At 43.2% G+C, this 19,783-nt stretch overlaps 1 protein-coding gene across 4 annotated transcripts in view; it reads left to right on the top strand.

Moving 5' to 3' along the window:
* The first annotated feature begins 1,376 nt into the window (after positions 1–1,376).
* rbms1a (RNA binding motif, single stranded interacting protein 1a) overlaps positions 1,377–19,783 on the top strand; it is a 36,220-nt gene continuing 17,813 nt past the window's right edge. For 2 of the 4 annotated variants that reach the window (XM_084337698.1, XM_084337697.1), the window contains exons 1-10: positions 1,377–1,674; positions 5,128–5,373; positions 7,515–7,573; positions 8,767–8,858; positions 10,989–11,146; positions 13,463–13,542; positions 13,722–13,834; positions 14,615–14,664; positions 17,861–17,951; positions 18,434–18,484. In XM_084337698.1, coding sequence (XP_084193824.1) covers positions 5,150–5,373; positions 7,515–7,573; positions 8,767–8,858; positions 10,989–11,146; positions 13,463–13,542; positions 13,722–13,834; positions 14,615–14,664; positions 17,861–17,951; positions 18,434–18,484 — 918 coding nt within the window. In that variant the 5' untranslated portion in view covers positions 1,377–1,674; positions 5,128–5,149. Of the gene's footprint in view, positions 1,675–2,569; positions 2,637–5,127; positions 5,374–7,514; positions 7,574–8,766; positions 8,859–10,988; positions 11,147–13,462; positions 13,543–13,721; positions 13,835–14,614; positions 14,665–17,860; positions 17,952–18,433; positions 18,485–19,783 lie in introns of those variants that run through there. The other 2 variants (XM_084337700.1, XM_084337699.1) reach the window with 2 other exon arrangements.

Raw genomic sequence — 19,783 nt, 5'->3', positions numbered from 1 at the left:
ATTTGAGTACTGCTAACAGACTAGAATTGAACCCTCTTTTTAGGTGTAAGAGCTCACACAAACATGTTGTGGCCTCACGAAGACATGGATGCTATGGAGCAGACCCAGATTTTACATCCATGATGATGTGACAACATCACAAATGTGAAGGTTCGGCATTAGGAGAGTGGTCCATGTTCATAAATATCGACTGAACTGTCCCGGGACTCAGGAATAACATACAGGAATTAATTCTCAAAATGGGTGACATTCCCCTATAATGGGAATTATATTTACATGCAATATGTCTGCAATGTTTGGATTTAGGACTGCACAAACTATTCAGATGTGTCATTCAGATGCATATTCCTTTATTATGTTTAACTAAAAGTATTTTTTTTGTATATAACTATTATTACAAAGAATAATCTTTGTATATTTAATTTGCTGGCATTAAACCACTCAAACATCAAGAAGACTGTAACTGATAAGAGGAAACAACTCTTATGTATGTATGTTTAGTTCATATACTGGTTATGTGCTTGAATTGACATAGATGTTGTTGTTCTGCTTCATGAGGCAGTGAATTAAACTGCTTAAATAGTTATTATGAGGTACAAGACATGAAGGATTAAGTGATAATGATAAAACATCAAGATTTCCATATAACTGAAATTATGGTTAGATGACCTACTGTATTTGAAGAGAGCCTACCAGTAGTGATTGTTTTTTTTTTTTTGTAACAGGGTCTTTAATTGGCCTACATACATACTGCACATAATAGCGTAAGCGCAAGGAAAATGATCTTGTAGCCTGGTCTCATAGCAATCAAACCCATCGTCTAAAGACACCTTCCATAGAGCATCTGTTATTAGAGGCAAAGGGATATAGGACATAGGATAGACCAACGAGAATGAGCCCTCAATCAACCGGTTCCAAATCCAATTCTATATCAGGATTTATAGGTGAACAGGCTGTGTGACCTCTATGCCAGTCCAGTACAGTCCAGTCCCCTGCTTATTGCATTGCATCCTGATTCTGACCTGTCAGTATGCTGGCTTGGAGGGGGAGGGGTTGGGGGAGGGGGGGAAAGAATGCTTGGTATGCGCGGGCGATAATAAAAAGAGGCCCACAGAGTGCACCAGCAAATTAATAGAGGGGATTAAGGCCAAATATAAACGCATTTTTATGTCTGCATAAACCTTAGACGTTAAATATTCACGTTTCACCCCCTACTTTGTTAGACAAAAACGCGAAAATCGTATTATTTACTCAGAAGCGACATCATTTATTTGTTCCATTCCCCCCGCTGCTGCGGGAATGGTTTGGTCCGTAGTAGGTGGGACTCCATGGGGCGGGCGGCAGGACGTCGTAGATCAATGAAGCGGACCGTTTCGGGTTGGTCCCATCGCTTGGTGTTCGCAGGATCCGACTAGATGTAGATGTGTCAGTGTTGCCTATAGACCCGGAGAGGACATAAACGCATCAACAAGCCTATACTCGCGATTATTGTCAACCACCCTGTTCTTCAAAATGCGGATTATTTAAATTGATATAGCCATCCCTTTCATTTGGATTTAATCTGTCGCGTTGCTGCTATACTGGATCTGTTTAGGGATAATAACCAGCGTTATAACCTCCAGGATGATCTTTGCAAATACAGGCAACCCACTGAAGACAGTCAATCGTAAACAGGTAGGCCAAAAAAAAAGATTAAAGCACATTGCCTCCTATTATGTCCTCTATCCTCACCTGGGGCAGGCGATGGAACCAACCCAAATAGCCTGTATAATAACAAAGCAATAACTTAATCCCAAAAATGACATTGGAAAGTCCTTCTCTCGGCTAACATAGCTAGGTTAGATTGTAACCGGAACTGTTTTAAATGGCTTTATTATACATGGATTTGATCAAATTCATTTGACTTGAACGGAGAATACCCTATAGATCCTGATTCACTTTTGCTCATCACTGGTAACAGTTAGGCTACATGGAATTGGTTTACTGATGAGGACGGTGGAGGCTAGAACGAGATGATCCAACTAGCCTAGTCTCCTCAGAAGTCACCCATGTTATAGGCTATAACTTGTCTTCCCCATCTATTATCAATGTTGGCTAATGAAAAAAAGAAGAAGAAAAAAGAAGCCTAAATCCCATATGAAGAAGTTGGCAACTGTGGTCATCATTATTTGGTTAATAATAATCCAACCATGTATGGATTTTGTCACCTGATAATGCATCCTCAAATGTGGGCCAGTGTGTTGGAATTAAGGTTTCAGCAGCCATGCATAATATTGACCTCTCAGGTGTAAATTGGGTTATTATGTCCCATGTTCTATATCACATCGCCTGCCTCCCATTGACTTAGATTGTTAAGCAAAATGGAGACAATGCATCCAGTGGCAGACCGTGACAAAGATAGGAGGAACCACCACGGTCCACAGACACCTGAAAATGTTACTTTACCTGTCCTGTCCTCTGCATAGCCTGGATTCCTGCCAGTAGGAATCAGTTTGGAACCACAGTCTCACTGTAATCCCCACCATTGGAGAGGTGTGTTCCCACTCACCTTTGCCACACCCAAAGAGACAGGAGTCTGACTTTAATAACAAGTCATATTATCATGGATAGGGATACCTGAAAAACGGTCAAACAAGGTAATGGTGTATAGGTGTAGTGGTGTGTTCCACTTTGGTGAATAGGCCTATGGTGTCTAGACTTGGTGTGAATCTTGTCACATTCAGCGTAGATTATTCCTCATGCCGTTAGCTGTATTACCGCCAACCGTAATCCAAGGGTTCTTAGATTGTTTAAAGATGTTTCTGCAATGGAAACGAATGTCTTAATGTCTATAGAAAAGGAAAAGTATAAACAATCCTGGGTTCCTTTCTTTTTTACTAACCTTTTTTCTTTTCTTTTACCAATTGCTCCTCCAATCAATATCATTGGCTATCTCTTTGTAATCACTCTGGTGGTATTTATGGTTTTGGATTGGTTTATGTGGTTTTGGACTGGTATGTGTATGTATTTTCTTTCCTTTTTGATCATAAACACATGCGGTAGGAGTAGGACGCTCCATGTTTTGGTGCTGCCCCGGCAGGGAGTGGTGGGCTTGTGAGGATGCTGTTTTAATGAATGAGTACGAGGAGGAAGGAAGTGCAGTATGACTTGGCTCTGCATTCGACCGTGTGTGAGTCAGGGGGGTTTCCGTTGAACACTCAGACACAGGAAACTAACCAGGATCAGGAGCCAAGGCCCCGTTTTGGTACGCACAATCGTTTTTTATCTGAGGGACATACAGGAGTGAGTAGGTTTAGCCTACTGACGGAAAAACACAGGCACACAGGTTCAATCCTGCTGTGGAAAAGGACTTGAGTCAGAACTAACCAATTTATTAAACGATACACACAAGTTTATACTGCAATGAAAATTCCAACGCACACACACACTTGATAATTTTGCTTGTAAATGTAAGGGGTTCCCCCTGCTGACATTCCTGGCCAATCGGATCTCTGACATCGAGGCCACTTAATCATCCCTCTCCTTAATTGGCTCAACATCCATCCTTGTCTGCCGAGCCTTTCAGCCGTGGTGTAGTATGATGTGTGCCTGGTGCCAGTGTATGGCAGCCATTGAGCCCTCGTAGGCCAAGGTTGGGGTGCCACACATTGCCAGTGGAGGAGGCATTTTCCGCTTACATTGTAAAGCGCTTTGAGTGTTGAATAAGACACTGTATAAATGCAATTATTCATTAATTCTCAGTCATATTATGATTATCATACATGGAATGATCATTCAGGAGGAGATAACAAAATATGAGTAGGCCTAGCTGCTGGCCAAGGAACAACATGTATTAACTGGGGAAAGTATTATAGGCTGATCTCATTACATTTGTGTAGAAAATGTAATTTCTTTTAACAAAGTCACACATGAGGCGGCTAGGTGGTGCAGTGAGCAAGGCGCTCACCACCAATGCAGGAGACGCTGGGTTCGAGCCCAGCTCTCTGCATTGCTATCAGCTTGGCTGGTCGTTCATACTAATACACATTGGCAGTATTAGGGGGTGGGAAGCTGATGGGTGGGGATCGGACGTTGTGGACAGCGACTCCTACAGGTCGGTTGGTGCACCTGCGCAGCAGAATCAGGAAGCGACTGGGGCGGCGTGCCCTCCAAACGCAGACCCCCGACGCTGAGAGATCGCGCTGTGCAGGTGAAAAGATGCGACTGCTGCTTCCTCGAGTACCGGAGGGGACACGTGATGTAAGGCTTAGTCCACATTGCAGCCGGCTTGTGGGAGGCATGGCCTAACAGCGTTCGAGACAGGGGAGGGTAGAATTGGACGATACGAAATTGGGATGGGAGAAAAATAGAAAAATGGGAGAAAAAGTAGATACAAAAAAAAACAAAGTCACACATGAACTGAGGTCAAGGCACACCAGTTGAAAACCACTGGTCAATGGCAGGCAGTCTCATAGGGTGACAGAGTAAGAAGGACTTGAGCTCTGTTGACTGTTGTGAGTGGATCATTGTGATGTCATGCCATATCACATTGAATGATAGAAGAGCTGTTGCATGTATTGACTTAATACAAGGTTTACATTGCACAGTGACAATCTTTTGTATCTAATGTGTGTGTGTGTGTGTGTGTGTGTGTGTGTGTGTGTGTGTGTGTGTGTGTGTGTGTGTGTGTGTGTATGCGTGTGAGCGGGTGTCTGCTCCCATTAGCCAAGAGCCTATTGACAGGACGTTGATCAAAATTGGGCAATTTTCATTCTAAACAAAGAGATCAGAAACCCTAACAGTGCATAGCTGCTGGGCTATGTGGAAGAAGTTAATATCACAGTAATCAAAAGGGATGTTTACTTTATTCAATGTCAGTATCACAACTTATGCTTAGCCTATTATGCAAAAGCACATGGACGGTAAATAATCCAACGAATGTGAACTGCCTTGAACTACGTGATAAGGCGAAGTGTGATATCAAACCAAAACGGTCATTTCCCAATAGTATTCCCTCAAATATATCCAATCTAATCTTGTGAGAATTATTTAGTTGATCATTGATATATTCATTCATCCGTAATTTAGACTACAGAATTGAGTTCCACGGAGTCACGGTGTCATATTTCCATCTCAATATCATCCCAGTGAAAGTGGCTCAGCAGCAGCGATGATGATACAGAACGAGCCCTGCCGCCCAGTGCCCCTGGCCTCCGTACGCTTCCTAACTAGTGGCGCTTCCTCTGTGCAGTCCTACCCCATGACACCATCCAGCCCCGGCAGCAGCAGCAACAGCAGCAGCACAGGCTGGGAGCAGCTCAGCAAAACCAATCTGTACATCCGTGGGCTGCCGCCTGCCACCACTGACCTGGACCTGGTCAAGCTCTGCCAGCAGTAAGTACACAGGAGTACGGTTCCACGTGTTCACAATGCTCATGCAACACCCCCCCCCCCCCCGCCCCCCCACACACACACACACACACACACATACACACACACACACACACACACACACACACACACACACACACACACACACACACACACACACACACATACACACATACACACATACACACACACATACACACACACCTACACAAACACACACACACACACACACACACACACACACACACACACACACACACACACACACACACACACACACACACACACACACACACACACACACACACACACACACACGCATGTGCAAGCTTGCCGTGAATAAATGAATGCAACACTCCCAGACATACCCCACGCGAAGGTAAGGAAAAACTCACTAAAAACCCAGCAATAGGAAAAAAGCACCACAGGCAATGTGGAGGGGAGAAACCTTAGAAGGGCCATTCAACTCAAGGAGGGATCTCCCTTCTAAGATGTCGGTGATAGTAGTGTTGCTATAAAACAGGCGAAACAGTTGGTAAGCATGTACATATACGTGCAATGAAACACAAATAAGTACATGCAATAGCAACTGGGGTACATAAGAACATTTTGACAGATTGAAAATAGAGCTGATGACGGATCCATTTGAGGTATGGGGGCGGCACTATTACCACTGTAGGCTGTAGTGCTAATAGTGCAGTATATGCCGTCATTAGTTGGGTTTCCTCTCCTCTCTCTTCCTCTGAGTTATAGGCGTATGGGGAGAGGCATTGGACCATGGAACCAGCAGCAGCAGCTGTTTGTGTCATGTTTGCTTGTGTTTTGTTCCCGTTCCCAATGGTGTTCACCAGCACAAAGCAGAAATGAAAGAGCTTTTCATTGCAACAGGGTTTGAATGGAGATGTAAGCTAGGCATTTAGTCTGTATGGTGTGTGTGCGTGTGTGTTTGTGTAGGTGTGTGTGTGTGTGTGTGTGTGTGTGTGTGTGTGTGTGTGTCTGTGTGTGTGTGTAGGTGTGTGCGTGTGTGTGTGTGTGTTTGTGTAGGTGTGTGTGTGTGTGTGTGTGTGTATGTATGTGTGTGTGTGTGTGTGTGTGTGTGTGTGTGTGTCCTCAAAATACCAGTTCTGCAAACTGTGTTTTTAGTACCATAGTTCAAGCCAAGTATGAAACCAGTGCTTTACAGTATGTGGCATTGATATTAGACACAACGAGTTATAGAAATATAATGGTTTAAGTAATGTTGTTCATGGATCATGATACACCACGCTGTCTTCATTCACTTCATGGTTCATTGTCACACTAGTCTCCCTTATTTCTTTAGAAGCTCCTGAGTCTGTCGGTTTCTATCAATGCATCCTTTCTATTTTTATTGTTGGTTGCCTGATCCTGTTTTTAGGTTGTTGTCAAAATAGAGGGTAGTTTCTTCACAAAATTACTCCAAGGTGGAAGGGAAGACAGAGAGGAGGCCAGCTGGCTGACATTAAAAACAAACAAACAGAGACCAGTGCTCTGATCTGATTTGTTTTCTTAGTGTGAATTGGGATTCACATTTGCCATAACATTAAAGTGTTGTGAAATACGCAAGTAGTGTAACTGATGCATAGCTATCGGCTTACTTACCGAGTCCCGTGGTCGGTGAGTTCTGGCCCGGGTTCAGGCAGGCGGCAGACAGGGCCCGGAAACCAAACAGTTTGAATCCACACCGCAGCGATGCAGACAACAGTTTTAACAGAACATTCTAAACAGAAAACAGCAGTCCTCCTCGAGCATGCCCTGCCGCTTGATTCTTCTCTCAGACCGACGTGAGGTCTTGGAACGAGTGTATGCAGCTACACAGAGGATAATCAAGCATGGGAGATGCGCGAGGAGGACTGCTGTTGTATGTTTGCGGAAGGTTCAAACAAATGTCTGCATGCTGTGGTGTGGATGAAAATGCGTCTCTCTGAAGCTTCCCGGTTCGCTCAGAAGTCAGAACTCGGCCAGAACTCTGACCAGTAAGTAAGCTAATGGTTATATGCATCGATTACACTACTGGCAAGTATTTCATACTATTTCATACCACTTAAATATGAATTGTTGACATATTCTTATGTATCATCCAGTGTGGTTGCTGTGATAGTAATAATATATATGTTTATTTGTAGGTATGGTAAGATCCAGTCAGCAAAAGCCATCCTGGATAAGACCACCAACAAATGCAAAGGTCAGTATGTTCATTCATTCATGGACCTTGTTGAGTCATTGTAATATTATACATTGGATTTTAAACGATCGCTCCCGACCCACTACTGGGTCCTAACCGAGGGCCAGGCGGGTCACGGTGGGTCCTAACCGAGGGCCAGGCGGGTCACGGTGGGTCCTAACAGGCTGGCCACAGGATGAAAGGGAGAAGGATGAGGCAGAAATAGTTGAAGGCTGCATGAGCAAAATAGACTAATTTCCTGATTGTAAACTACTTCCTAAGTGAAGGATGATTTGTGAACAAAATAGACAGATTGATATATTATTAATTTTACTAACAATTTTGCAGTGAACTGAGTGTCAATTATCATGGTACTGCATTCAGCAATGTTAATTACTGAGTGATTACTGACTAATGTCAATGTAAGATTCAAAATAGAATATCTTGGTCAATATTGGGTGTAGAATTTTTTTTTCTTTAGCTGAATTATTATTGACATTTCTCATTGATGACTCGGCATAGACCACCACAACACTTCCGGGATTCTGAAATCATGGGAGAGAGAGCGGGGGGAGAACATTTATGAATGTGGATGAGACTCTTGACATTAAGTGGTTGTAGCTACGGCTGTGGGGGTGCTGGAGACCTGATCCAATAGACTTTTATACGCCTGAGTCTCCTGAACACGGAGAGACCAATCCCAAGTCGATCGGCACTTTCTCGGCCGAGCGATAGTCACCTTTCCGCATCTACTCCCGAACTACGCATGCGCAGATTGCCCACGGAGTCTAGGTTTATCAATCTGCGCATGCGTAGTTCGGGAGTAGGTGCGAAAAAGTGACTATAGCTCGGCCGAGAAAGTGCAGATCGACTTGGGATTGGTCGCTCTGTGTTCAGGAGACTCAGGCGTATAAAAGTCTATTGGATCATGTCTCCAGCACCTCCACAGCCGTAGCTACAACCACTTAATGTGACATGTCAAGGCTCTCATCCACATTCATAAATTTTCTCCCCCTGCTCTCTCCTCCATGAGCTCAATATAACGCAGAAGTGCAGTGGTCTATGCTTGGTGGGTCTCGGCACCCCTCTTGGTAGGACCCCCGGGCCCGGACATGAAACCGCTTGGGAACCCCTGTGATAAGATGTAATATGAGTTGGTGCATGTCCGATTTATAGTGATGATGTTTGCCGTTATTATGCTAACTCTACTACAGGTTATGGCTTTGTGGACTTTGATAGCCCAACGGCAGCCCTGAAAGCAGTGCATGCCCTCAAAACCAGTGGCATACAAGCCCAGATGGCAAAGGTGAGGTAGATCTAGCTAGACCTATACCTAATGTGTTTGTTTTACGCATGCACGTGAACATGTGTAGTATGGGTCTGTGCTTCCTTGATGCATGTGTGTGTGTGTGTTTGAGTTAGAGAGAGAGAGAGAGAGAGAGAGAGAGAGAGAGAGAGAGAGAGAGAGAGAGAGAGAGAGAGAGAGAGAGAGAGAGAGAGAGAGAGAGAGAGAGACAGAAGAGCAGTCACATGGTCGGTCTCAGCTGACTCGGCTGCTCTTCTGTGACCCCATTTACATTCACTGCAGAAACCAGATGTCACGTCTCTCTCTGCCAAGTAACCAGTCTGTCAACATTACACGCACTGGACCACCAGTTCCCTGCCCCCCCCCTAAACTATCCCCGCGATTCACGTGCCACGCAGATTAGTGGGTAGCATTAGCATTCAAGCTAATTGATGTTAGCATCTGCACTAAAGCAAATACCATGCATGCTCTGGGGCATCCTCCGGTTTTAATTATGTTAATCCTCTATGACCAATTAGGATATAGTGGTCTGACTTTCCTGTTTGTTTCAGGATATTTTTAGGGAGGTAAAAAAAAAAAAAACAGTGCTCTGTGTTTCTGCATTGAGAGCGTGATTTGTGAAGCGGCTTCTCTTCCTGGGCAACAGTGGTTTCTCTGGGTCAGCACATTTCTCTTAGTTCCCTTCCCTGGCCTATAGTGTTCCTGGATTTAAATGCAGGGTGGAGAGTTCATTGATGAAGGGTTCCTCTCTGGAGACCCGTTTCTAGCTGCTGTGTTTCGGCCAAGCCTAGCAGAACACAGTTTGTGTGTGGCGTGTGTGTGTGTGGTAGCTAGGTTACAGCGCTCCCCTGCTGTGACTAGTGGAGGCCTTAAAGGAGATGATTTACAATATAGAAGAGATGAAGTATGCAGGCAGTGTGTGTGTGTGTTTGTGAGAGAGACAGTGACAGAGAACATTAATGATGTTAATAAAAGTCACTTGGACCACACCTAATGCCTTCCAGCATTAAACCACACCATTATTTGCAACCTAGTCATGACTGTGAAACTAGTTTCTTGGCAAACAAAAAAAAATACATCTGCTTTGCTTTCTACAGTACATTCCATCTGCCCGTGTATGATTAGTCAAGCATCTAACTAGGCCACGTAGGATTGGTGATTTTAAAACTGGAATGAAACCCCACCAAAAACGTACCCAGAAGCCCCGGACTGCCATGTAACAAGAAAGGCATTTGAATAGAAAACTCCCATATTGTGACACTTTCTATCATGTTCAGCCACATTAATCATCCACAAAAACATTAGAGTTTCATACACGGCTGGAAAGAGGCGAATAGCAGCTTTCTAAAAATATTTATTATTTGTTTAATCCTTATATATATCAGTATTGGTCTTATTTGATAGAATAAGACCAATGTAAAGTACATTTATATTCTGAATTTAGAATGAATAATCAATACAGATTATAAAAGGCCAGATATTTGTTAGTAAAATATGCCAAAACCCAGACCCAAAAATCGACGTTTTTGACGGCAAACATCACTTGTATGCAAAAGAGCTGTTGAACAGCCTCTCATGCACATCCAGCCTTTTCTGCCCAAAGGGTTCCTTCGGCATGGGAAATTTAACGTTATCAAACTAGCTTTGTCTGCGGTTCACACAGGCTCTTTACCTCGAACAAGGTCTTCTGATATCCATTTCTTTCTCTGCTAAGCCAAGAGATAAAAAAAAAAAAAATAGAATAAAAAAGTCGCTAGCTAAAACTAGCTTAGTATTGCAGCTCAAGTCATCCACCATCACCAATGATGAAATCTAAGCAGTTAGTGTCAGCAATATGGCTCTGAAAATTAGGCTTGTTAGCAAAACATGTAATCCTCCTGTAAACACGTCACTTTCCCTCTCACCTCACATGCCGTTTCAAAGACAAAATCACTGGTAAACGAGGAAGGAAAACAGATTATTTTTGCCATAGGCGAGAGAAGAAAAAAGGAACCAGAGCTTTGTGCTTTTATTTATGTCAAAATTATGACAGCACTTGACAACACCAAGGGGCCTGTTGACCAACTGAGACTGATGGGACAGTTCCTCCTCCCTCTAACTCTCCCTCTTCTTCCTCTGCCATGGGAGCAGCAACAGGAACAGGATCCCACCAACCTGTACATCTCCAACCTGCCTCTGTCTGTGGACGAGCAGGAGCTGGAGAACATGCTGCAGCCGTTTGGCCAGGTGGTCTCCACCCGCGTCCTCAGAGACTACAGTGGCAACAGCCGAGGGGTCGGCTTCGCCAGGTCAGTCAGAGCCTCTCAACCTGAGGGGTCGCCAGAGAAACACATCATCACGCTTATTATCGTATAATACTGAATGTTTGAAGTCTAAAGCTCCTCCTCCGATCATTAATCAAGTTAAATAGCCTAAAATGGGGAAATAAAAAGGATTATTTTCATTATTGTCAGCATTCACTCTGTCTTTAGGGGTTTGCTAACCGAAAAGGTTGAGAACCACTGGCTCAGTTGGACGAGAGTTCTGTGCATGAAGATGTTTTCTTTGAGGAAGCATAGCATGTTGTATCAAATAATAACAGTAGAATGTCACTCAGAGGGATGTGACACAAAACACATTGACCCGTGAATGAATGAAGAGGATGGGTCAGTGACATCGTAGAGACATTTGAAAATGGTTTCCCCTTTATTATCGCGTTGTGACAAGTAGCGCTGTCTCACCACCGCTCTGAATGGCGTCTGTCAAGGCTAACGTATTAGAGGCTCAGTCACCCCATGGGGAGACGGGGGTACGGAACATGCTCAGATTGCGCTGGTGGAGCGTTTGGGCACCAAATCTAATGTAAATGCGGACAAATGTTAACTGAGCATCTGCTATATACCCCAATTCTTCACAGGGTGCGACGCGATATGGCGACAGTGACATCTCCTCCATTTACCCTCCTTGGAGAGTGTTTGGGCTGTGACTCATCCTCTATAATCCTCTATATCATCCTCAGCCTCCAGCCATGAATATGTAGGAGAATACCAAGAGGACTGACAAGTTATAATAATGTGTAGTCCCTTTTGTGCGTCACCATCTTGGTCCTCAGTACTAGCGTGCACTACCGTGACTGTCAACCTATCCACTACGGCTGGGCGGTATGGTCAAAATGTCATATCACCATATCTTTCTTAGTTTTGACAGGTATTTGATGGTATTTAGTTTTCTAGTACAAATTACAATGTGATATGACATTTATTGTACAGTTACCACGGTGATATTACATTTAACCTCTTAACAGGCACCCATTTTCTTGGCCATTTTCTAACTTGAACTTGAGGACTACATACCTTTTTTGCAAAGCTTAGCTTTATACTTTATACTTATAGCACATGCATGAGCCTGGTCTCTTTTGAAAGATAACATTCTGTAGTTACTAGGGGTGTAATGGTACACAAAAACCACGGTTCAGTACATACCTCGGTTCGGTATGGGTTTTCGGTACAGTGGGGGAAAGTTTGGCTTTCCATGTTCCACTCAGGGGTGATGTAGTGTGCAGTAACTAATTGTACTTGTAGGGCTGTCAACGAATATTCTATATTGAAATTAATAATCGACTTGTTAAATTTTTTAAATAATAATAATAATATTAAATTGTGTAACATACCGCTGTATTCGTTCAGTACACTGAACCTAAGGTCCAGTACTGAAACGGTTCGGTACGGATACGTGTACCTTTACACCCCTAGTAGTTACTAATGCAAAAAAGGAACACCACTTTTAGTGCTAATGAAATAGAGTAACAGAGGTCTGAACTTGAGTTGAACTTGAACTTGTGTACTCACATTTTTCTGTAGTGGTTGCAAAAAAATTATAAAAAATAGATATAAGCTGGAAAACACAGCGGATCCAGAGCCTGAAGTCTTATGTAGTACAGGTCCAAATTTATAAAAATCCCTTCAGAAATGGGTCTTTGAGAGAGATCCGGGTAAACCGTGCAGGAAAAAAAAAAGCACTCCAAAATTTCCTCATCCACGGCTGTTCACTCTGAAGTGTGATTCACTTCTGGTTTTCGCTCGTCAACTTTCACCTAGATCCCTTATTCGCACCCCCCCCCCCCCCCCATTCCATATCATTGGAAAGGTACATTCATTGGCTACAACGCTGACCAATCATTTTCGCCATCAGCGAATCAGCCGATGATTGGCAGTTCTGGAGCGACATGTAACTCGAGAACCGAGGCACAGATTTGGTCGAGTGAGGTGGTGTTCGAACAGCAACAAATAGACGCTCGGAAAGTGCCGTTACTTTTGTGCGTTCTGCGCACGTATACATCCCGGTGCACGTTATGAGGTTAAAATGGCCCCTTTTCATTAATACCGCTGCAAGGGACTCTTTACATTATGTATATATCATGGACGACGGTATAGTAAAAGTCCATATTCTGTATACCTCCCAGCCCTACTATCCACTGAGTTTGAGCCAAATCGGATAAGAAACGTACAAGATATTGGAGTTAGACAGACACACACACACACAAATGATTACAATACCACCTTGCACTTTGCATGAAAAAGCCCGGTCAGTGATCAGTGACTCAGCCATGTTTGTTTGCTCCTCAGGATGGACACAGCAGAGCAGTGCAACGCTGTTATCTCCCATTTCAACGGGAAGTTTATTAAAACAGTGGCGGGAACTCTGGGTAAGAATAAACTCAGTCTTTGTTCACTCTCTGCAGTGGAAGCAATCACTAGGTGATGTAGTGATGGATGATAATGATAATGATGATCAGTATGATGATGAGATGATGATGATGATGATGATGGTGATGATGGTGATGATGGTGAGGGTTTTCTAACCGGTCATGTGGTCCGTCCCTAGCTCCCTCTGAGCCGTTGCTGTGTAAGTTCGCCGATGGCCAGAGGAGGAAACACACTCATAGTCCATTTGTTCCCAACGGGCGCACATGGACCAGGGAAGGGGATCTGAGACTGGTATGTAACCCTGTGTCATTAGTATGACTCCCTGCAAGTCTCTGCAGGAATATAACATATTAACGAAATACGTACAGTACGTACTTGAGATATACTATATCCAGAATCTAATAAAAATAATCTTTCATACTTCATACTTCTCGCTAGTTTGGTGTTTCGTGGCCAATTGACCATATTCGCACGCCGGCCATTTTGCTCTTATGTCATGTTCAGGTTGGGATTCCTTTCCCACCCTGTTCCGATGTAAGAGTAAAATGGCCACTGTGTGAATATGATCAACAGCTATGACAGGAGTATTTTAAATTCTGTGTATCTTTTCTGGTATACATGTGAATAATAACCATTTTAAGAATTAATTAATTTTACCCTTGTGTTCTAGGGCAATTCAAACAGCTCTGAAGATGCACGACACTCTCTTCTAAAGTTTGGAGTCTTTTCTGGAGTTTGTGATGTCACCTGGATGTGAAATCTGGGGCTGCTCCATAAAAGATTAACAGGGCACTAACTTTATGAGCTCTTAAACCAAAACGACTTGTTAGCAATACTAGAATTAGAACCTCATTTGGGTGTGTGAGAGAACTCAACATTTTATAGCTCGACAAAGTCACTACCCCAATCGACATCCAGGTGACATCACAAATTCAAGGGTTGTCTCTCTTGATTTCTACCTTTAGGAGAGACTGTTTCATTTTCACAAACATTGACTAAACTGTCGTAAGGAAAATGGGTGGCGTTCCCCTTAAAGTGTGTAATCCTGTGCTATGTATCTCACCATCTCAGGGCGGAATGACTCTCACTTACGATTCCTCCTCCATAGCTATGCAGAATGGGTAAGTCACGCACAGGAAAGTAGCGCTGGAAATATATATCCAATTCATCTTTGCAGTATGTTGCCGTATTAATGAACACGTATTTTTTTACATTTTAAAATGATACAAAATAAGAGAAAGTGAGGTTTAGAAGAGTTTGGTAGATGTGCTTCACTCACAGAGATGCTGCATGAATGAATGAATGAATGAATGAATGAATGAATGAATGAATGAATGAATGAATGAATGAATGAAATAGAGTACGGCTCAATACACACAATTGTTAAGGGGATGCAGACCAGAGAAAGACGTTTGTCTTGTTTACATCAGGGTCCCCCATTTTCAATTCATAGTGACATTTATGACATACACAACATACATGACATCATGACATTTATGGCATAGGGACATACATGACATACAGGTATATAGTACTGTTACATTTGTGACATATACGATATGCAAATATACAGTACTGTTACCCAGAGATCCGAACAGAAAATATATACATATGATGGGGAGGAGACTGTACATTAGGAGGGGGTGGGTGGGTGGGAGAAAATATATACATACGGTGGGGAGGAGACTGTCTACTTTACTGTTACTTTCACACACAACATTTTACAGGGTAGATGACAGAAAGTCAGCCTGTATTGCCGGTCAACAGACACAGGCTGTTAATCCATGTTTTATGTATCAACGGTGATAATCACACTGTTGTACAAGAAAGATCGTGTTCACAAGTAACACATCACTTCCTTACCATGCATTTTTCAGAAATTCGATTGGGGCTGAGGGTCATATGGTTTGGCTTATCAACGGCCGTATCTAAATAATACATATTGATACCATTAGTTGGATATCATGAAGGGACAACGCATTTCGAATGTCATCATGATCAGTTAATTTCATATGTTTGTGAGTATAGCGCCACTATGAGGCCAAATGTCTCAAAAGGTCTTCTCGCTATAGCAGGACAAACATAATTATCAAGATTGGTGCAAATCGGACAAAGTAACACATCACTTCCTGTTTACGTGTGTTTATCTGAAATTTGATAAGACTTGGCGGTCACATGGTTTGGCCTATCAACTATGTAAATACTGTATTGTGCCAAATATAAGAGGGTTTCTTTCATAGGAAAAAGGAGCATCGTCTTATTTTCAAGGTCTAGACTTTTTAACGTCATTATTCTTTCACAACAACAGATCGTGCCAAATGAGTTTCAGTTTTTGCGCCATTGTTGTTGTTTTAGCTGCCTATATGCAGCCTCTCTCTCTCTATGTCCTTCGTATCTCTATCACCCAGTGCTGTCTCCTCTAGTTTCTCCCTTTCCTCTGTCTTTCCACTCTGTGTGCGTGTGCGTGTGCGTGTGTGTGTGTGTGTGTGTGTGTGTGTGTGTGTGTGTGTGTGTGTGTGTGCGCCTCTAATATTCAGACAGCAGTTCCTACTCAGTTGTCTGTGTAAATGTGTGTGCCAAGAGTGCCAAGGCTTCCAAGAGCGTTGAGTTCACCAGCTAAGGACACGACTCTCGTCTGTGTGACTGTTGAGCAAATTATCTTTCATTAGTTTCCTTTGTATCTCTCTCTATAACACCTTGCACTGCCTCTCTTTCTTTTCCCTGTCCCTCCATCTCTCTCTCTCTCTCTCTCTCTCTCTCTCTCTCTCTCTCTGTGTATGTATGTGTGTGTCTGCATTCCCTGATCATTTGCGGCGGCGAGCACATGCCAGGCAAAGCTGCAGATCTTTTATTTCTTCATAGGAAGATCTTCATAAATGGACAAATTAAAGTAGCATATAGATGTGCTTATTAGCTGTTGCTGTTTATATATTTCAGTGTATCTTTGTTAGAATGTTAGAAGACAGCCTACATGGAATAAAACAACGTGTTTTATTATCATTATTTTCTAAATAAAAAAAAAAAATCTTCAGAAAAGTATTTTTCCAAAAATGGTTCTTGGAAAAAGAGGGGTCGTCTTATAATCAGGGTCATCTTATATTCGGACCAATACAGTAATACATGGAAATATGTTGGTCCCTAGATGCCACACAGAAGCTTTAATGAGAATCAGATGAACAGCCCAGGAGGAGTATAGGGAAAAAAAGTATTTTCAAAGAATCAAATAGCGGAAAATCCAATATGGTGAACTTGAAATGTGTTCTCCATAAGGAGCCACATCTCAGAATATCAGTTTTGTGACTGTACGACTACCGGGTCATTTGAGAAACTGAACGTTTTGCTTAATGGTGGCACTAGAGGAAAGGTCACGGGTCACCAAGATTAATAGGTTTTTTCCTCTTTGGGTCATGAATGTTCACAGCAATTTCATGGCAACCTAGATATTACTTTTCAAGATACATAGAACAGTATCTTCTTCACAGACAAACAAACACCGTTTTCAGCAAGAAATCAAACAGGAGACGCCACAATGCCATAGGGTTACACCCACGTGGCAAGTACATCTACTGTACTCTCACAATATGCTACTATCCTAAATGTATGAGTAGACCTTAAAAAAATCACGTTATGTCACGTTATGTCACACTATCTGCTAAAATAATCACAAAGTGATCATTCATCTCTACAGGGAAGAGCAGAGCAAGATGTGTTAGCGTTTTTTCACCAGGCTCGGGATCACCCATGTTTTTTCACTTGGCTCACTCAGGATCACCCATGGTTTTTCACTAGGCTCAGGATCACACATGGTTTTTCACTAGGACCAGGATCACCCATGGTTTTTCACTAGGCTCAGGATCACCCATGTTTTTTCACTAGGACCAGGATCACACATGGTTTTTCACCAGGCTCAGGATCACCCATGTTTTTTCACTAGGCTCAGGATCACCCATGTTTTTTCACCAGGACCAGGATCACCCATGTTTTTTCACTAGGACCAGGATCACCCATGTTTTTTCACTAGGACCAGGATCACACATGGTTTTTCACTAGGACCAGGATCACCCATGTTTTTTCACTAGGACCAGGATCACCCATGTTTTTTCACTAGGACCAGGATCACACATGGTTTTTCACTAGGACCAGGATCACACATGGTTTCTCACTAGGACCAGGATCACACATGGTTTTTCACTAGGCCCAGGATCACACATGGTTTTTCACCAGGACCAGGATCACACATGGTTTCTCACTAGGCCCAGGATCACACATGGTCCTTTCAAACTTTCATCTAATGTCAAAACGCTCTCTGTTCTCTAGGTTCTATCACTCTCCTTACCCTTTGGCCAGTAGGATGATGACTGCTCAGCCGGCCATGTCCCCCTACATGTCCCCAGTCTCCGCCTACCAGGTACTGTGGTAGGCTTATCTCCTGAGGGAAAGCTGCATGTGGGAGGTGTGGGGGCCTGGGGCTCTGCTTTGCTGCACACCTATTTAAAAAGAGGGGGGACACAATGGGATTTGAGAAAACAGGGGGGGACACATTACTCCCTGACCCCTTGTGGAAATTACACCAGTGCTCTTTTCCAGGGAAACCAAGAGGACTCGTTTGGGCTGCTTTGGGTGTGCTAGTCAAACTGTTTACAATACGCTTATGTAAACATGTCCAATAGTTGTCATGATACTTAAATCATCCTCCACCCTCCCTCCCTCTCTGTCCCTACCCTCTCTCTCCCACTCCCACTCTCCTCTATTCCTCTCTCTCCCCCTCCTCTATTCCGCTATCTCTCTCTCCTCTATTCCGCACTCTCTCTCTCTATCTCTCACTCTCTCCCCCCTCTCTCTCCTCTATCCCCCCCCCTCTCTCTCTCTCTATATTCCTGCCTGCATCAGGTACAGAACCATTCTTGGGTGGCTCATCAGCCTTACATCATGCAGCACCCGGTAAGATGACAACACAATGCAACAGCACAACACAACAACACCACAGCTCCCAATGCTGTTGAAGGGAAAGCCGCAGGGTTTCCCACTTGCTGGTTCCTGGCTGTATATGTACTGCTACACTTTGCTTCATATCCCAGCTGTATATGTACTGCTACACTTTGCTTCATATCCCAGCTGTATATGTACTGCTACACTTTGCTTCATATCCCAGCTGTATATGTACTGCTACACTTTGCTTCATATCCCAGCTGTATATGTACTGCTACACTTTGCTAGCTTCATATCCCAGCTGTATATGCACTGCTACACTTTGCTAGCTTCATATCCCAGCTGTATATGTACTGCTACACTTTGCTTCATATCCCAGCTTTATATGTACTGCTACACTTTGCTTCATATCCCAGCTGTATATGTACTGCTACACTTTGCTTCATATCCCAGCTGTATATGTACTGCTACACTTTGCTAGATTCATATCACAGCTGTATATGTACTGCTACACTTTGCTAGCTTCATATCCCAGCTGTATGTACTGCTACACTTTGCTAGCTTCATATCCCAGCTGTATGTACTGCTACACTTTGCTAGCTTCATATCCCAGCTGTATATGTACTGCTACACTTTGCTTCATATCCCAGCTGTATATGTACTGCTACACTTTGCTTCATATCCCAGCTGTATGTACTGCTACACTTTGCTTCATATCCCAGCTGTATATGTACTGCTACACTTTGCTAGCTTCATATCCCAGCTGTATATATACTGCTATGCTTGGCTAGCTTCAGATCCCAGCTGTATATGTACTGCTACACTTTGCTAGCTTCATATCCCAGCTGTATATGTACTGCTACACTTTGCTTCATATCCCAGCTGTATATGTACTGCTACACTTTGCTAGCTTCATATCCCAGCTGTATATGTACTGCTACACTTTGCTAGCTTCATATCCCAGCTGTATATGTACTGCTACACTTGGCTAGCTTCATATCATAGCTGTATATGTACTGCTACACTTTGCTTCATATCCCAGCTGTATATGTACTGCTACACTTTGCTAGCTTCATATCCCAGCTGTATGTACTGCTACGCTTTGCTAGCTTCATATCATAGCTGTATATGTATTGCTACACTTTGCTTCATATCCCAGCTGTATGTACTGCTACACTTTGCTAGCTTCATATCCCAGCTGTATATGTATTGCTACACTTTGCTTCATATCCCAGCTGTATATGTACTGCTACACTTTGCTAGCTTCATATCATAGCTGTATATGTACTGCTACACTTTGCTTCATATCCC

Source organism: Notolepis coatsorum (assembly GCF_963971535.1).
Source record: "Notolepis coatsorum genome assembly, chromosome: 20".
NCBI lineage: Eukaryota > Metazoa > Chordata > Actinopteri > Aulopiformes > Paralepididae > Notolepis > Notolepis coatsorum.
Note: the sequence above shows the minus strand (reverse complement) of the source record. Positions and strands in the feature narration are given on the sequence as shown.